General features: G+C 43.4%; 2 protein-coding genes across 4 annotated transcripts in view; both read right to left on the reverse strand.

The window, feature by feature from the left end:
* The window catches only part of LOC125430193 (E3 ubiquitin-protein ligase TRIM7-like), a 48,554-nt gene that overhangs the window by 29,972 nt on the left and 3,046 nt on the right, over positions 1 to 15,536 (reverse strand). The gene's annotated exons all lie outside the window — the stretch shown is intronic.
* On the reverse strand, positions 7,689 to 14,409 carry LOC125430190 (tripartite motif-containing protein 10-like). 2 transcript variants are annotated; one of them, XM_048492017.1, is made up of 5 exons: positions 14,356 to 14,409; positions 12,472 to 12,492; positions 10,248 to 10,362; positions 9,631 to 9,759; positions 7,689 to 8,674 (listed from the first exon to the last, which is right to left on the reverse strand). In XM_048492017.1, the coding sequence occupies exons 1-5, from the start codon at positions 14,380 to 14,382 to the stop codon at positions 8,166 to 8,168; spliced, it is 801 nt and encodes a 266-aa protein (XP_048347974.1). In that variant the 5' UTR covers positions 14,383 to 14,409; the 3' UTR covers positions 7,689 to 8,165. The 2 variants fall into 2 exon arrangements, with proteins under 2 accessions (XP_048347974.1, XP_048347975.1); XM_048492018.1 differs by lacking the exons at positions 12,472 to 12,492; positions 14,356 to 14,409 and adding an exon at positions 10,499 to 10,767 and having other exon boundaries at positions 10,248 to 10,360.

Below are 15,536 nucleotides of genomic sequence, written 5' to 3' on the forward strand. Positions count from 1 at the left end.
AGGCTACCAGGCTGGGACCTTGATTGATTTTATTAAGCCCTTAACACCTTGTTTAAGGGTTTTTGTGTATGTAAATAGTGAGAGTTTTCTGGGAACCTTCATCATCTTGAATCCCGTTCACCAAGCCTTTGAAGTCTTCAAAACCAACCACCAGCAAAGAAGAATTGGACTTGGCAATATCAGTAGACTGTAAATATAAGGACTTGAAATGCAAACCTGAACAGGACCTTGAATTGTAAATGTTAAATGTTGATGTTTAATGTTATTTGTAAAGAGAAGTAAACCATTTTGTTGTTTAAAAATTGTTGTTGCAACTCATTCCAAGTACTGCCCCACAGAACCCACAGAAGGAGGTTACAATTGCTCAAATCCTCTTGGATGGAAAATTGGAATCCATACATCAAGTTTTGATCAGTCTGAGAAGGGAACTCTCAAACCAATGGGTAAGTTCATAAATAAGGCAACCTGGGGTGCAGTTTGGTGTCAGAATTCCAGTGCTGGGAGACAGATTTCTTCAATCTGCTCCATTCCTCAGATTCACCCTGATGAGTGTGAGACAGATGGCTGTAAATGAATTAATAATAGATGTAATGGGAAGAAAGAAAATAATGTTCCAGAAAATTACAGGAGCAGAGTGGGGGAGAGAAAGGAGTAGAGCAAAGACAGGCTGGGTGCCATAGATCAAATGTAACTCTCTAGTCTTGAATCATTTGGGTAGTTAAGGGATGGTGAAAGAGGTCAGAGGTTCTATCCTCTTTCAAGTGGTGAAAATAAAAGATGCAATAAAATGGAATAAATAACAAAATTAAGGAAGAATCAGTCTGAAGTATGAGAGAATTAACTGACATCAGTAAAGAATTATGGTATGATACAACATGTTAAAAACAATCCAATAAATTGTCTAAAAAATGGGGACTGTTAAATTATTAGGGATTTTATTTAGTGAGGAAATCCATAGCATAGTGTTAGCCTAGATCTGGGGTAGGGAACCTGCGGCTCGAGAGCCGCATGCGGATCTTCTGCCCTTGCACTGCAGCTCCACGAGCCGAGCCGCTGGCTTCATCCTTGCCTGCCCTGCAGGCAGCAGGGCGGGCGCACCAATTGCCCGCGGACGGCTGGGCCGCGCCGCAGGCTTCCCCTCTCGCCTGCCCTGTTGGAGTGGGGCGGGTGCTTTCCCGGCGGATGGCGAGGCCGAGCCGCCGGCTTCATCCTTGCCTGCTCTGCAGGCAGCAGGGCGGGCGCACCAATTGCCCGTGGCCGGCTGGGCAGTGCCGCTGGCTTCCCCTCTCGCCCACCCCGTTCGAGCGGGGTGGGTGCTTTCCCAGCGGACGGCAAGGCCAAGCCGCTGGCCCCATCCTTGCCCGCCCTGCAGGCAGCAGGGCGGGCACATCCATGCGCTTCTCAGAATTAGTGGAGTAAAAGGTTAAAAAAACCCCAATATATATAGTGTTATCTTTATTTTAAATTTCAAAAATTATTTGCGGCTCCAGGTGTTTTCTTTTCCCGTGGAAAACGGGTCCAAATGGCTCTTTGAGTGTTAAAGGTTTCCTACCCCTGGCCTAGATGACAGAAGTTGTTTAATTTCTTGATAAGCTCTGATTCAGCACTTTCATGTTATATATTCCATTTGAGTGTAAGTGTGTGTGTATGTGTAAACAAATAGTTTTCTGAACTGCAACAGGATGTCCAGGAAGGTCCAAATGTTTACCTGCTGGTTTCTACATATCGTGATTTCTTATGTCAGCTAGTAGAAGGATACTGTTTATACATGATGGGACTTATCAAAATGGATAATGTGCAAGTGGATAAACCGAAGATGGTGTTGCTGATGTTATTAGGGATTCCACACAGCATAATAATACCGGGTTACATTCACTATTTTAAAATCTGTGTCTATTTTTTCCCAGTGTTTCCCTTTGTATGGCCGCCCTTTTCTGTGAAGGAATCGAGTTAAGACCGGTAGGAAATATTCCAATTTCTTTTGTACAAGCCCAGCTTTTTTTGTTTTTAAAATGCAGACGCAGTCACGCTGCATTCTGATTGGCTCTTCCCTCCCCTAAGGCAATGCTTCTGATTGACCAATCCACAGCAACTGTGGGAAAACCAAGCAGGACACCCCCCCCCCTTTCTCTAGCTTTGGAAAGGAGCTGGTGCAGTGAGCAACGCAGCAAGTACATTGTGCTATACCAGGGGTCGGCAACCTTTACTACCCAAAGAGCCATTTGGACCCGTTTTCCATGGCCCTGAAGATCTACCGAGCCGGAGAGTCTTGAAGACCCTAAGAGAAATTAAAGGAGCAGTTGACCAAAATTGCTATCCCACAGCTCCTTCATATCACTGGTTGGGCAAGGGATCACAGACTGACAATGAGACAGCAGAAGACATCATAGATATTTTCAGCAACATACTCCCACCAAATAATAATCATCCAGCTCAAGATGTTAGGGAGGGTAGACTCCCCCCTCCTCTCTACACCTATAGCTTTGCCTCAGTAATCATCCCAGGCTGTTGTGACCCACTTGACACCCAGTGGAACCCCCATACACAACACAGAAGAATGGGGCCCTTCTCTGTTGTCTGTACAATTTTCACCAATTACACTATCAGGACATGGAAAGTGTCATCAGATTGTCTGCCTTCCGCTATTCCAGGACCAAAGTTTATAGGACTTGAAGGACAACTCTCTGGCCAGGAACTAGACAGAGCCGCCACCATAACTGGTCATGTTTCCTAATATTAGAGAAAAACCGGAGACATTTAAAAGAGAATTGAACAGATTTATGCACTGTTGTGAGCCTACTTGGACAGAACTGAGTAAACCTATGCATGCCGTTTTATCTTCTAACATGAGCAGTGAGTTGAAAAGAAGCCCAGGGCCATCTCAAGATCCTGGTACCAGGCCTCAGCGTACACAGGCATGCACTCAGTTAAGTGAAGCAGTCTTGAAGGCGTGCCCTAAAAAATTAACTGGAATAACATTGTCTATTGCAAACAGATGAAAGTCGAAGCTCCAGCTGATTATAAGGACAAGGTAATGCAACTATTTGCTAGACATCCTAGCTTGGATGCTTCTGCAGAATCTGCTTCTATATGCATAGCTGACCAGTTTGTTAAAGGTCTGCTGCCCAAAGTCAAGGAACAAGTCGAGCCCATACACTGGAAAGGAATGCCACTAGCGGAAGTTGTTGCAGTATCTGAATGTCATGTAGCCCGTGAAGAAAAAAAGGAATATAGAGACAAAACAAAACTCAAGAGATTTACAAATCCGGCATTATGAATCCCTGACGAGATGTGGAAAGAGAGGATTCCAGGAGGCACTAACATATTGACTTGTCATTATGATGGGGAACAAGGTCACTGGAAAAACAAGAACCCCAACCTAACTCAGTTTCTACTATCTTTTTTTGCTCAAGACTTCTAGTTTCTATCTCTATGCCGTTGTCAATATTAGGACATCCTGAGTAATAGTGACATCTTTATCTTAGCCCTGGCACTAGCCCTTGCGACTCTTGTGTTCTAGACAATACCAAAACCACGTGCCTTGTGGGTGTGGAGTCTAGCTGTTCTAGTATGCTCAAGATTTCCCCAATACCCCCTTTATCAGCTGAAGCAGTCATTGCTGTAGGGATCACTAGCCAGGTTTCCCCACATCCTGTTTCTCAACCTGTGCCCTATTTTGGATCAGCATCCCTTTCTATTAAGTCCTCCCCCTGTCAACCGAGCAATCACACCACTTATTATGCAGAGAATGTGCAGGCTGTTACACCCAGCAGATGATGAGCCCTCTGTTATAATCAGCCTTGACTGCACTAGCTGGCTATGTGGAAACCAGGCGTACAAGCATCTTCCTTCTGACTGGAAGGGAACTCCTTATGTGTGCGTGAAAGAAAAAGCCAGACAGTTCAGTCTGGGTGAGCCAAACAATATTCAAAGTATAGCTTTGCCTTACATTTTAGCTGAATCCAGTATTTTCAATGAGCTTAAGAGGCAAGTAACATGTCTAAGAATAAATTGTGCATATGTAGCTGACTTTCTGCCCCATCCAAAAGTGTTAGTGAATCTGCTTGAGAAATGGTGCATAGCCACCACACACACACACACACCCTGATGCTAGAACATGGCACCAGTTTCCCTGCTGCTGGCATAGTGGGGTCAGGCCAGGGGAAGAGCTGACGTTAGTCTACTTCCTCCTAGTCTTTCAGCACTATGCCTCTGGGCCAAAAGTGAGACTTGTGCTACCCTTTTTTGGGTAGCATAAGTCTTTGAAGCCCAGTGGAGACTTTTCACCAGCGGGGAGGCGGTCACGCTTGTATTGCTGGGAAACCCCTTTGGGGGTGGCAATGTGGTGTAGCGGCAGCGCCACAGCTGGCCGCCAGCAGCTGTGAATGGGCATGCCCAGCTTTTTACATTGCTCTCTGTCCAAAGTTACTTTTGAACCAGGTCAGGCTGACCCTAATTCATGAAGTTCACGAGAGAAGAAGCAGATAAACTCCGCTGCTTCATATTGATGTATTTGGGGCTGTGTAGGGATGGGTGGAGGAAGGGGAAAGTGAGGATGATGTATGAGTCTGAAATTGTGTGCATCGAGGAATGCTGCTGTAAATTTCATTGTGCGTGCACAATGACAATAAAATGCTTATGCTTATGCTTATAAATTCCCAAAATTTGTGCTGATAAGGAATAATCTTTGCCCACAATATAAGGCAACTAACTGTTGCCAAGTATTAGCATCAGCATTATTTTGTATCAGTTCTGTCTAATTGTAGTTGTTTGCATCTGCCTTTAAGAAACCTTGGTATTACAGTTGTTTCTGAGAGAAAAATATTACGTACAGTATATTTTTGTTGTTGTTGTTAACTAACAGCCAAACTAATGTGTGGCATATCCCACAATTGTTATTAGAATGAAGGTTTTGGAATTATAGAGGAATTTATGAGACCAAATACTTTGGGGAATTATGTTCCCAAATTATAGAGTTCCCTTAGCATTATCTGAAATTTAAAAAATTGCTGCCTCATTAGAATAAGTAACCAATGCTACTGAAAAGCATCTCGGCCAAAATAAACAATGAAATAAATATGCCAAATGATTTTACGAAACAAAATAGCCCTATGCCATATACTAGCCAGTGAAGGGGCAGTGTGTTCACTAATAGGAAAAGAATATTGTGTGTGATCAATCACAATAAATTGAAAATCAAGCCCAAATAATAGAAAATTATAAAATTCAGTGAGACAGTCGAGTGGAGTTTGTGGTCTTGTCTAGAGGGCAGGAATCTAAGCTCTTTTACATTTTGCTAATTGTGTTTGTAGGACTTATTTGATTTTTTGTATTCATGTATGCACATTATTACCTTGTTAATATGTTTTCTAAGCTGTATTGTTAAAGAAACGCAAAGAAGAGTTCTGAGCCTGGAACAAAGAAGAGAACTGTACAATCTGTATGTGGAGATAAAAATGTGAAGAAATGCAAAAATGAGAAGGGGAAAGTTTAAGAGACTGTAGAAGTTTGAGGTAAGGTTGTGCGATGGGGTGTATGTGTGAAACGAAGGCTCCAAACTTTGGTTCAGAAAAATCTATGAGCAGGAGGAGATGAGAGGAATAAGAAAGGAGGGAGGATAGTCTAGATGTTCCGAAAATTGTGACTGTTAAACTGCAAAAGTGTTGATGCCAATATATGTATTTTTCTTTTTGCTCTATGTAACCAGAAGTTGCTATAAATGCAGTTATGTTATCTCTAATGAGGTATCTCTATGCAGCTGCTTGTATTTTCAATAAAGTCCCTCTGCTAGATCTGATCCAAACACAATGTGGAGATTTGTTTTCTTTCACAAAAGCCAGAGGGCATTTGCAGATCTCATCAGTGGGGGGATCCATCAGCTCTAAAATAACTTGCAGCCAAGTGTTTTCTTCCCCTGCTTGCCTGCCTCCTCACTGTTGCTGCCGTCTCCCCTTTCGCTGCTAGTTCTCCTGTGGAAGAGCACAGGGCTGTTGTGAGGGTAAAACAGAGAAAAGGAGAACGCACTAAAATGCTTTGGATCCCTGTTGGAGAGAAAGTAAAATAAAAATAATCAAAAGCCAATTATGCACAAGGAGGTTTTCTGAGTGGTGGAGAATGTCTGCCGTAGCAAGATTTTTTTGTGCGGATATTTCCTCTAGCCTCATTTTCACTTTCCACTCTCTCCGAGGCAAGGAAATCCACCTCTAGCCCTATTTTAATTTTACTTTGCTGCCAGAGTGGGACAGCTTTGCCCCAGTCTTCTTCCCTCTGTCAGCAGTCCACCCGCCTAGTCTTACCCCAGCTCCCTCACGCTGTTTTGCACACTTCTCCCTCGCCCATCTCCCTGTTGCCGACTACTTCCCGCTTTTGGTCCTGCCGTATCACTTCTATTGCCTGTGACCACCCCACTCCTGCATATCTTTAGATTTTAAAAAAGTAAACTATATTGATAGATCGATAAATCAACACCAGTACTAAAAAAATGTAACTATAATCAGTCCAAACACCCTATTTGTCCCTGCATTTGATCAACAAACTGGGATGTCACCAACCTCGTAGTTTTATACCCAAATAATCAGTAATTCCAGACCATACAAGGAAAAACACGTTGGTCTTGATGCTTGGGTTTACAGCACATCGGGAGGTGGACAATTGTGAACCTATGGAGCTTAGCAAACGACAGTTCACCTTGTCTTTTTGTGATTTTGCAGTTTGCACATCGCCATTACTCCCCCCTCACTTTCCACCATAAGGCAATCAGTGTTCAGGTAAAGTGTACAGATGTATTCAAGACTTTTTGCCTTTTTAATGTTGATATGTCAATCTATCGATAGACCAATATATTGTTTATTGATCTATTGCCTGAAAAGAGAAGATGCAAATACAGTAGCAGCTAGTGGGAAAGGCTAAATATGGCTTTAGAATAACTGTCAGGGTCGTCCCTTATACGCTTTGAACCTCTATGCTTCCTGTGTATGTAAACATTGCTGTATCTTGTCTTGGCCAGAATTTATGGCCGCTTTGTAACTTAGACAACTAGGCCTCCCCTGACACATTGGTGCCATGGGAAAGAGTTATTATCTGACCCCTGGGCCAGCAGCCAGCCAGCTTTGCATTGTGACCTGCTGCTGATAGAATAACCTTGGAGCAGGGAACAAGCTGATTCAACAACTACCAAATGTTCTGCTCTGAGAATATCGGAGGGGGGATACAGTGGGGATATAGGTGTAACCAGAAGCCATGTTCTTCAGAACTGGCGTTGACCCAGTATTCCAGGCTTGTGTTTCCATAATAAAGGCTACTGATCCATACACCAGAGTCTGATTATTGGACCAAGCTCCAGGGACCTAACAAAAACACAACCACTGTGTGCTGGATGTGGGGAGATAAGACCCCTAGACTACATGTGATGACAAGGCAACATTTTATGGTGAGGGATGTACAGTCCCATGGACTGAAGAACTTTATAGACCGATGGGTGTGTTCTATCTAAAACATTTGCATGATTCGGTTTCGTTGCACAAAGACTGAGCTGTCATTGATGTCAAGCAAAGTTGGGAATCTTGGATCACAATGTGCAAAGACTTGGACTATTGGAGACCTATCTGCCAAGTCCCTGGGTCTTTCTTATTTATTGCTCTAGCCCAGGTTAAAAACGTGTGTAAAATAACATAAAATGCAAAACTCTGTAGCAGCTGCCATATTGTGACTGGGTTTTATTCAGCACCCTGGTGGAAATACAGCCATAGGAACCACTGAATGTCAAAGGACAACTTTATTACTCTTTGGTTTATAAACAAACACTTGTGTGTTGTTTTTTGGGAGCCTTTGCAGGTCAAAAAGCGGTTATGGCAGAAGCTGGTTGAAGGAGATGACTTGGCCTGCAATTTCTGTGATTTCCAATATGTTACTGAAAATAGCGAGAAATGAAAACAGAGAAGGTGGTTGCAGGAAAATTAGTTCCATCTTTTAAGGATAAATGTGTTCATCTCACAGAGCTACTTCCACAAAGTCTGGTTTTGAGTAGTCGGTCACCTTGCTGGCATGCACAAATCAGACCTCTAGGTATTTTGGCTGAGAGGAAAAAATTGTGTTCCCCTATCAAAGCAATGAAAAACGGAGGAGCGCACACACACACACCCATCAGGAAGAAGCAACCTTTTGAATCACAAGCAAAGCTGAGATCCTGGCCCCACCCAGAGCCAAGGGTAGATTTTCTCCTTCCTGAAGAAGTCAGGTGGGAAAGCGAAGATGGGGAAGTCCAGTTCAGCATCAGAAAATGCCACTTGACCTCTCTCGTAGTCGAGAGACACCCGGACCATCCTGAGTTTTCTGCACAGGTACAGGGGAGTCCAGTGGGAAGTCAGAGCTTGGAGCTGACCCCAGCACTGCTCCACAGCCCAGATGCCTTGCTCAGGGCTTAGGCTGAGGTTGCCTTTTCTCTTCACTGACTCTCTGGCAACCCCAACCGCCCAGTTCTGTCCCGCCTCCACGTTGACTACCCAGCAGTGCTTCCCTGAGCAGAATCCCTCGCAGCCCAGCACAAAAGGCTCAGAGTCAAATCTCTCCGGGTTGTCGGGCAGGGCCTGCAATTCTTTTCCGTGCCTCACTGTCTTCTGATCCAAGGAGATGATGAGCTTGGGGTTGGCAGTCCATGGATCCAGAGTCACATTAACTGGGCAAAAAAACAAACAGAATTAGAGCATGACACTCGGTCCTTGCAAAATCTACATTTAATGTCTCGTTTCTTTCTCAGAAACTTATCTTGCTGGGCTAGGTTATTGGCCCAGTTCTCCTACCTCCAACCAACCAGAAGCTTCATAAGGCCACAGAAAAAGTCTTCTACATCCTTAAATCAATCTCAGCATGAGGGGGTCCAAAACAGTACAAGGCAGTGGTGGCGAACCTATGGCACTCCAGATGTTCACGGACTACACTTCCCATCAGCCCCTGCCAGCATGGCCAAGAGTGCCATAGGTTCGCCACCACTGGCATAAGGAATGCAGCTTCATTTTTGAATTGTAACAACTGATAGACAGATAAAGCAACAGAGGAGAGCAATGAGAATGATCAGAGGCCTGAAGACCAAACCCTGTAAGGAACTTGGGGATGTTTAGTCTGGAGAAGCGAAGCTTGAGGGGAACATGACTGCTTTTTAAAAGTATTTGAAGAGCAGCCACTTAGAGGAGGGCAGGGGGCTGTTGGCTACAGAGGATTGGACTCCCTACAATGGCTTTTAAGTACGGGCAGAAAGGTTCTAACTGGATACTAGAATGTTTTTTTACAGCAAGAGTCATGCAACAATGGAATCAGCCACCTAGGGAGATGGTGAGCTCCCCCTCACTGGCAGTCGTCAAGCAGTGGCCAGACAAACATGCTCTAAGCCCGTGGTGGCGAACCTTTGGCACTCCAGATGTTATGGACTACAATTCCCATCAGCCCCTTCCAGGATGGCCAATTGGCCGTGCTGGAAGGGGCTGATGGGAATTGTAGTCCATAACATCTGGAGTGCCAAAGGTTCGCCACCACTGCTCTAAGCTGATTCAGCAATATCAAACACCATATAGTCTGCCTGTTTAAGGTTCCACGGGCTTCCACCTTTATATACTTCCCACACAAAATCATCCGCACCTTTTCTGCTGGCTCTTTGCACATCTGTACACATCACAGGCCAAAGAGTTTGTAGCTGGTCTGCTTTTTCATCCCGTACAGTATTTAGCCAAGGTGTCTTTTCTCTCTTCAGTTCCAGGGCCAGTGTTTCTGAAAAAGAGGTCGGACGCCTCTATTTTCACTATTATTATTGTTATCGCTGTTTTTAAGGTTTTAATAATTTATATTTATATTTTATGTTGTACACCGCCCAGAGCCCTTTGGGGATGGGGCGGTATAAAAGTTTAAACAATAAACAAACAAACAAACAAATAAAAAAGAGTGATGATATTGTGTCATTTTTGCACATTATGGCTACTTCCACACAGCAATGGTTCCCCTTTGAGTGCTACAGTGAACATACAGGTTACAGGAATGCAGCGTGGCAATGGAGAGTCCTCTACATGTTTTCAACAATTCTCAACCTGTGTAGAGCCCAGACAGGCTGGAAATTACCTCCTTTCTCTCACCCACCCCTTGGCCCCAACTGAGAGCTGGGAGTTTTATACTTACTTTGACTTTCCATTGAGTACTTACCTGACAGGAACATACCTTCTCCTGTAGTCACAGAAATGTGCTTTACTAGACTTATTCCATACCTTTGAATTTCTGGATAGTTTCCATTAGAGCCACATTCTTCTGAGCGATAGCATTGAGCTTCCCCAGAGAAGGAAACTTTTTTAAAGGCTCACAACACTTTCTTTTTTCACACCTAGGTGAGAACAAACCCTTCAGGTCAATCAGTGCTGAACAGCATTTGCTCAGTCTCCAATATCCAAAAAATATAGGGCCTTGACACCCAAGAAGCATAAGGGAAATGCAGGTAATTCTTATGGCAAACAGTATCTACCTGGACATTTTGCTGCACCACTAACTTTGGTGAAATTTCAAACATTCAAGCATCAGTACCTTCGACATGGCGAGAAGTAGAATTGGTCTGTGGAAGGACACACAGCCAGCATCACCAAATGATGTCCTCTGTATGCTGGGTAGTGTAAATGCACATCGAGGCAGTTCAGCAGAAATCTGCTTATTTAATTTACTTCATTTAACCCCATTTAACCCCAAAAAAAGTGCAGAGAAGGGAAACAAGGATGATTGAGGGACTGGAGCACCTTCCCTATGAGGACAGGCTGCAGCGTTTGGGACTCTTTAATTTGGAGAGGAGATGGCTGAGGGGGGATATGATTGAAGTCTATAAAATTATGCATGGGCTAGAAAATGTTGACAGAGAGAAATTTTTCTCTCTTTCTCACAATACTAGAACCAGGGGGCATTCATTGAAAATGCTGGGGGAAGAATTAGGACTAATAAAAGGAAACACTTCTTCACGCAACATGTGATTGGTGTTTGGAATATGCTGCCACAGGAGGTGGTGATGGCCACTAACCTGGATAGCTTTAAAAGGGGCTTGGACAGATTTATGGAGGAGAAGTCGATCTATGGCTACCAATCTTGATCCTCTTTGATCTGAGATTGCAAATGCCTTAACAGACCAGGTGCTCGGGAGCAACAGCCGCAGAAGGCCATTGCTTTCACATCCTGCATGTGAGCTCCCAAAGGCACCTGGTGGGCCACTGTGAGTAGCACAGAGCTGGACTAGATGGACTCTGGTCTGATCCAGCTGGCTTGTTCTTATGTTCTTATGTTTAATGGGGACCCAATGTGACTTACACTGTTTTCCTTTCCTCCATTTTAACCTCACGAGAACCACGATAGGTTAGGTTGACAGTCTGTGACTGGCCCAAAAGTTAAGTCCCCTGGCGGAGGAGGAACTCAAACCAAAGTCTTCCAAATCTCAATCTGATGCTCTAACCACTATGCACGTAGGCTCTCAGGAACCTATGACCCTCTAGCCTTTATGAGAATAGTAAGCATCTCAGTTGAATTGTGAGAACCTCTGATGCACTGCAGTCAACTCTGCTCACACATGAAATCCCTTGAACAGTGATGAGTGCATGCACTCTCAAAGTTTGAATTCAGTGTCTGCCAAGTGAAAGATGTCGCCATGGCGCTGGATATCCGAACCAAGCCTTAAAGAGAGCACTGGGGATTAATCTCTTTCAGTGATCAGCACTTTTTTCTAGCGGCAGAATTCTGCCAAACCAGTGCCTTGGATTCTTCCAAGCTGCTCCCCCTCTTCGGCTCATTCCGCACATGCAGAATAATGCACTTTCAAACTGCTTTCAATGCTCTTTGAAGCTGTGCGGAATGGCAAAATCCACTTGCAAACAGTTGTGAAAGTGGTTTGAAAATGCATTATTTTGCGTGTGCGGAACGGGCCTTCCTCTTCTGAAGGTAACTTATCCAAGATAACTTATCAGCATTCAGTGGATTTGTTATCTGTGGCTAAGGAAGCAGAAGGGAAAGAACATAAGAACATAAGAACTAGCCTGCTGGATCAGACCAGAGTCCATCTAGTCCAGCATTCTGCTACTCGCAGTGGCCCACCAGGTGCCTTTGGGAGCTCACATGCAGGATGTGAAAGCAATGGCCTTCTGCTGCTGCTGCTGCTCCTGAGCACCTGGTCTGCTAAGGCATTTGCAATCTGAGATCAAGGAGGATCAAGATTGGTAGCCATAGATTGACTTCTCCATAAATCTGTCCAAGCCCTTTTTAAAGCTATCCAGGTTAGTGGCCATCACCACCTCCTGTGGCAGCATATTCCAAACACCAAATCACGTTGCGTGAAGAAGTGTTTCCTTTTATTAGTCCAAAAGATTTTTGTGTTTGGTTGGAGTGGGTTTGGCTTTGTATTTAAATTCTTATTATTTTGCATAGTGCACACTTTGCAATCAATGAAAGAACAAGAAAGCACCTACTGGTTAAAGATCTGTTGACATCCTAGAGAGATAAAGGGAGAAAAGCTTTGTATTATTACATTATGAGCGTGACAGCAAATAGTGCAACAAGATTTATGGATGATATATTTCTTCACAGAAACAATTCAGGGGTTCGTACTTTTCCAGAAAAGTGTCTCTGCACCTGGCACAGCTTCACCTAAGATGATGATTAACAGGCCCTCTCCCAAGACATTTTGAAGAAAGGAAAGGGACGGCAGTTTTCTCCTCTCTTTTACTTTTGACTGTGGAATGCCACCTTTCATTGCCGGAATTGAAAGCAAACATTTCGTGGTTGAGTGCCTATCAGAAAGAACCTGCAGGGGAACTCTATGATAAATGCGCAGTGGAGTGGGGGGACAATTTGGATATCCTCACCCTCCAATCTCTACCTTTTGTTGCAGTGTTCAAGGCAGGATTTGAACAAGGGATTTTGTGCAGTGTTCAAGGCAGGGTTTGAACAGACAGAGTTTCCTCTCTACCCCCACTTTTCCAGCAACTGTCAAGCATTCCTTGCTTGCTGGAAAGGGGTTACCAATTCTGGGCTGAGAAAACTGTTGGAGATTTGTAGGGATATCCTGAGAAGGGAGAGAGTTTGGGAAGAGAGACAAACCTCACAAACGGTGAATAACAGAAGACCAAATGGAGCATCTCTTAAGAGAAACTAGAAGTTATATTCTTTGCTCATTATTCCTGAAAGCAAGAATCAAAGTGTATTGTTGTTTTTTATTTTTAATATTGTTGTTAAAGAGACTGGACCAAGCTAAGTTAAAATGATAGGAGTTTTAATGCTGGGAAGCTTTACAAATAATAGTAAAGGAATACCTGGTCATACTACTGTTCCTCTTAGTTGATATGTATCCTAGTGTAACAGTTAACTCTAAAATTATATACGATTTAATCAAATGTCTAAGGAGCTTGAGGAGAAATTATTGGCAAACTTTAAAGCAACTTGAATTTGAATTTGTCTTCATTCTCATTTTTTGATTATGTTGTCCTTTCTTTATCATTCTCCTTGTTTGCTCAGACAACTCATATAGTTTCAATTTTAGTTTCTATACCAGGATTCTTTTTAATATATTAATATATGTAAAATTGTACATTGCTTTATTGTTGGAAGCCACCCTGAGCCTCCCAAATTGATTGGGAATAAGGAGGATATGTCAAAGTCAAATAAATAAATAAATAAAGTTACAGAATATTACTACTATTCAGATCCATTTCAGTCAATAATACATATATGTATTTTTTTTTTCTTTTGTTAAATTTATGAAAAAATTAAGAAACATGTATTGAGAACCAAAGAAGCGTGGATGAGCATTCTTTCAGGAGAATCAATCTCTGCTGCATGGAAACTTCAGCTGTAATTCCAGGAAGGATCTTCGGAGGCTCTACCTGAAGGTTGGCAACTCTAGCAGGAACTGACACTCCAAGAAAAGGAGAATTCACAGACCACAAATGCTATAATCCGCCACTATCGGAGATATTTATTAGAAAAACTGCTACATGAGAACTTGAATGAAGAAGCTGCAAAGACTGTAAAATATTATACAGGGTACGATTGTGCACTGTATATTGTGCAATTGTTGGAGATTTGGAAAGGGACAGTGGTATTCGAGTATAATAGGTAAAAGAAGCACTTTTAGTAATAGGTGATACCAAGAACTGGTATATTTAAAATAGTAGCTGATGACAAGGCATTTGTGGTATTTGTCAATAATCATATGGAGGTAGAAAGCCACAAAAGACAAAATCTACTTCCCACAAAATGACAAATGTTGTTGGGCGCTATGTAACAACCACAAATTAAAAAAGCAGTTGCTGAAGAAGAAAAACTTAGAAGATGACATCAACTGGAAATCCTCACCTGCAGAAATTCACTGGCAGGTGGCATGACAATCCCTCTCTAAATCTCCAATAAAGGTCATCAAGATAGAGAGGAAATGTAAGAGAGTTGGTGTATCATTTTCCTTCTGCGCCATCTTCACCTACCTCTTCTAGGTTGCTTCCAGCTGAGCTAGCAAGAAGGCTTTCCTGCCTGAGAAAGAGGCGTGAGTTTTCTGGAACCTTCCCGCAAAACGCAATGATACTGCCTTTCAATCTTAATCTCTTCCTGGAAGTCAAATAAAGAACAAGAGCAAGGGGAAAAGAAACCCAGCAAGTCAAGGCGAGAGATTTTATAAAACAAGATTCAGGCCCCTTTCCTTGCATTAGGGACACCTACTGGTAGTGTGGTTTCCTTATTATTTCTGCAGGTAGACAGTGCAGCACAATTGCAAGAGAGTTTCCACATGTTATGTTAAGTTTCTGTGGCTTCGTTTCTCCCTGCACTATTTGCCACAGCAACAATCCCTATGCTCTCTATAAGTTTCTAGTGGTGGCCGAGAACCTTTGGCACTCAGATGTTTATGGACTACAATCTCCCATCAGCCCCTAAGCAATTGGCACAAATGCTGGCAGGGGCTGATGGAATCTGCAATCAGAAACTTTGTCTGGAGTGCCAAAGGTCTCACCTAATACCACTGACCTCCTAGAGCAGCGATTCTCAACCTGTGGGTCACAACCCCTTTTGGGGGTTGAGCGACCCTTTCACAGGGGTCACCTAAGATCATCGGAAAACACATATTTCCGATGGTGTTAGGAACTGAGACACCGCTCCTCTATCGGTCTCCAGGCGGTTGGAGGTCACCACAACAGGAGGAACTGTATTAAAGGGTCACAGCATTAGGAAGATTGAGAACCACTGCTCTAGAGGGAGGAGGTTTGGGGGGTTTTTTTGAAGGGTACTTGACTTATCATTGCACTGCTACATTTATGTCCTTTTGACAATGTCCCATGCTATTCCAATCTTGTCAGATCTCAGAAGCTAAGCTGGGTCAGCCCTGGTTGCTACCTGGATGGGAGAGCACCAAGGAAATCCTGGGGCTGCATGCAGAGGCACACACCTCTTAAGTTGAAAAACCCACAGGATCACCAAACAGCAGCTGCGACTTGATGGCACTTCCTGTCTTAAGTCCTCTCCCTTGCCCCAGTTATTATTGTTTCAAT

The sequence above is a fragment of the Sphaerodactylus townsendi genome, linkage group LG03, assembly GCF_021028975.2.
Source record: "Sphaerodactylus townsendi isolate TG3544 linkage group LG03, MPM_Stown_v2.3, whole genome shotgun sequence".
Taxonomy (NCBI): Eukaryota; Metazoa; Chordata; class Lepidosauria; order Squamata; family Sphaerodactylidae; genus Sphaerodactylus; species Sphaerodactylus townsendi.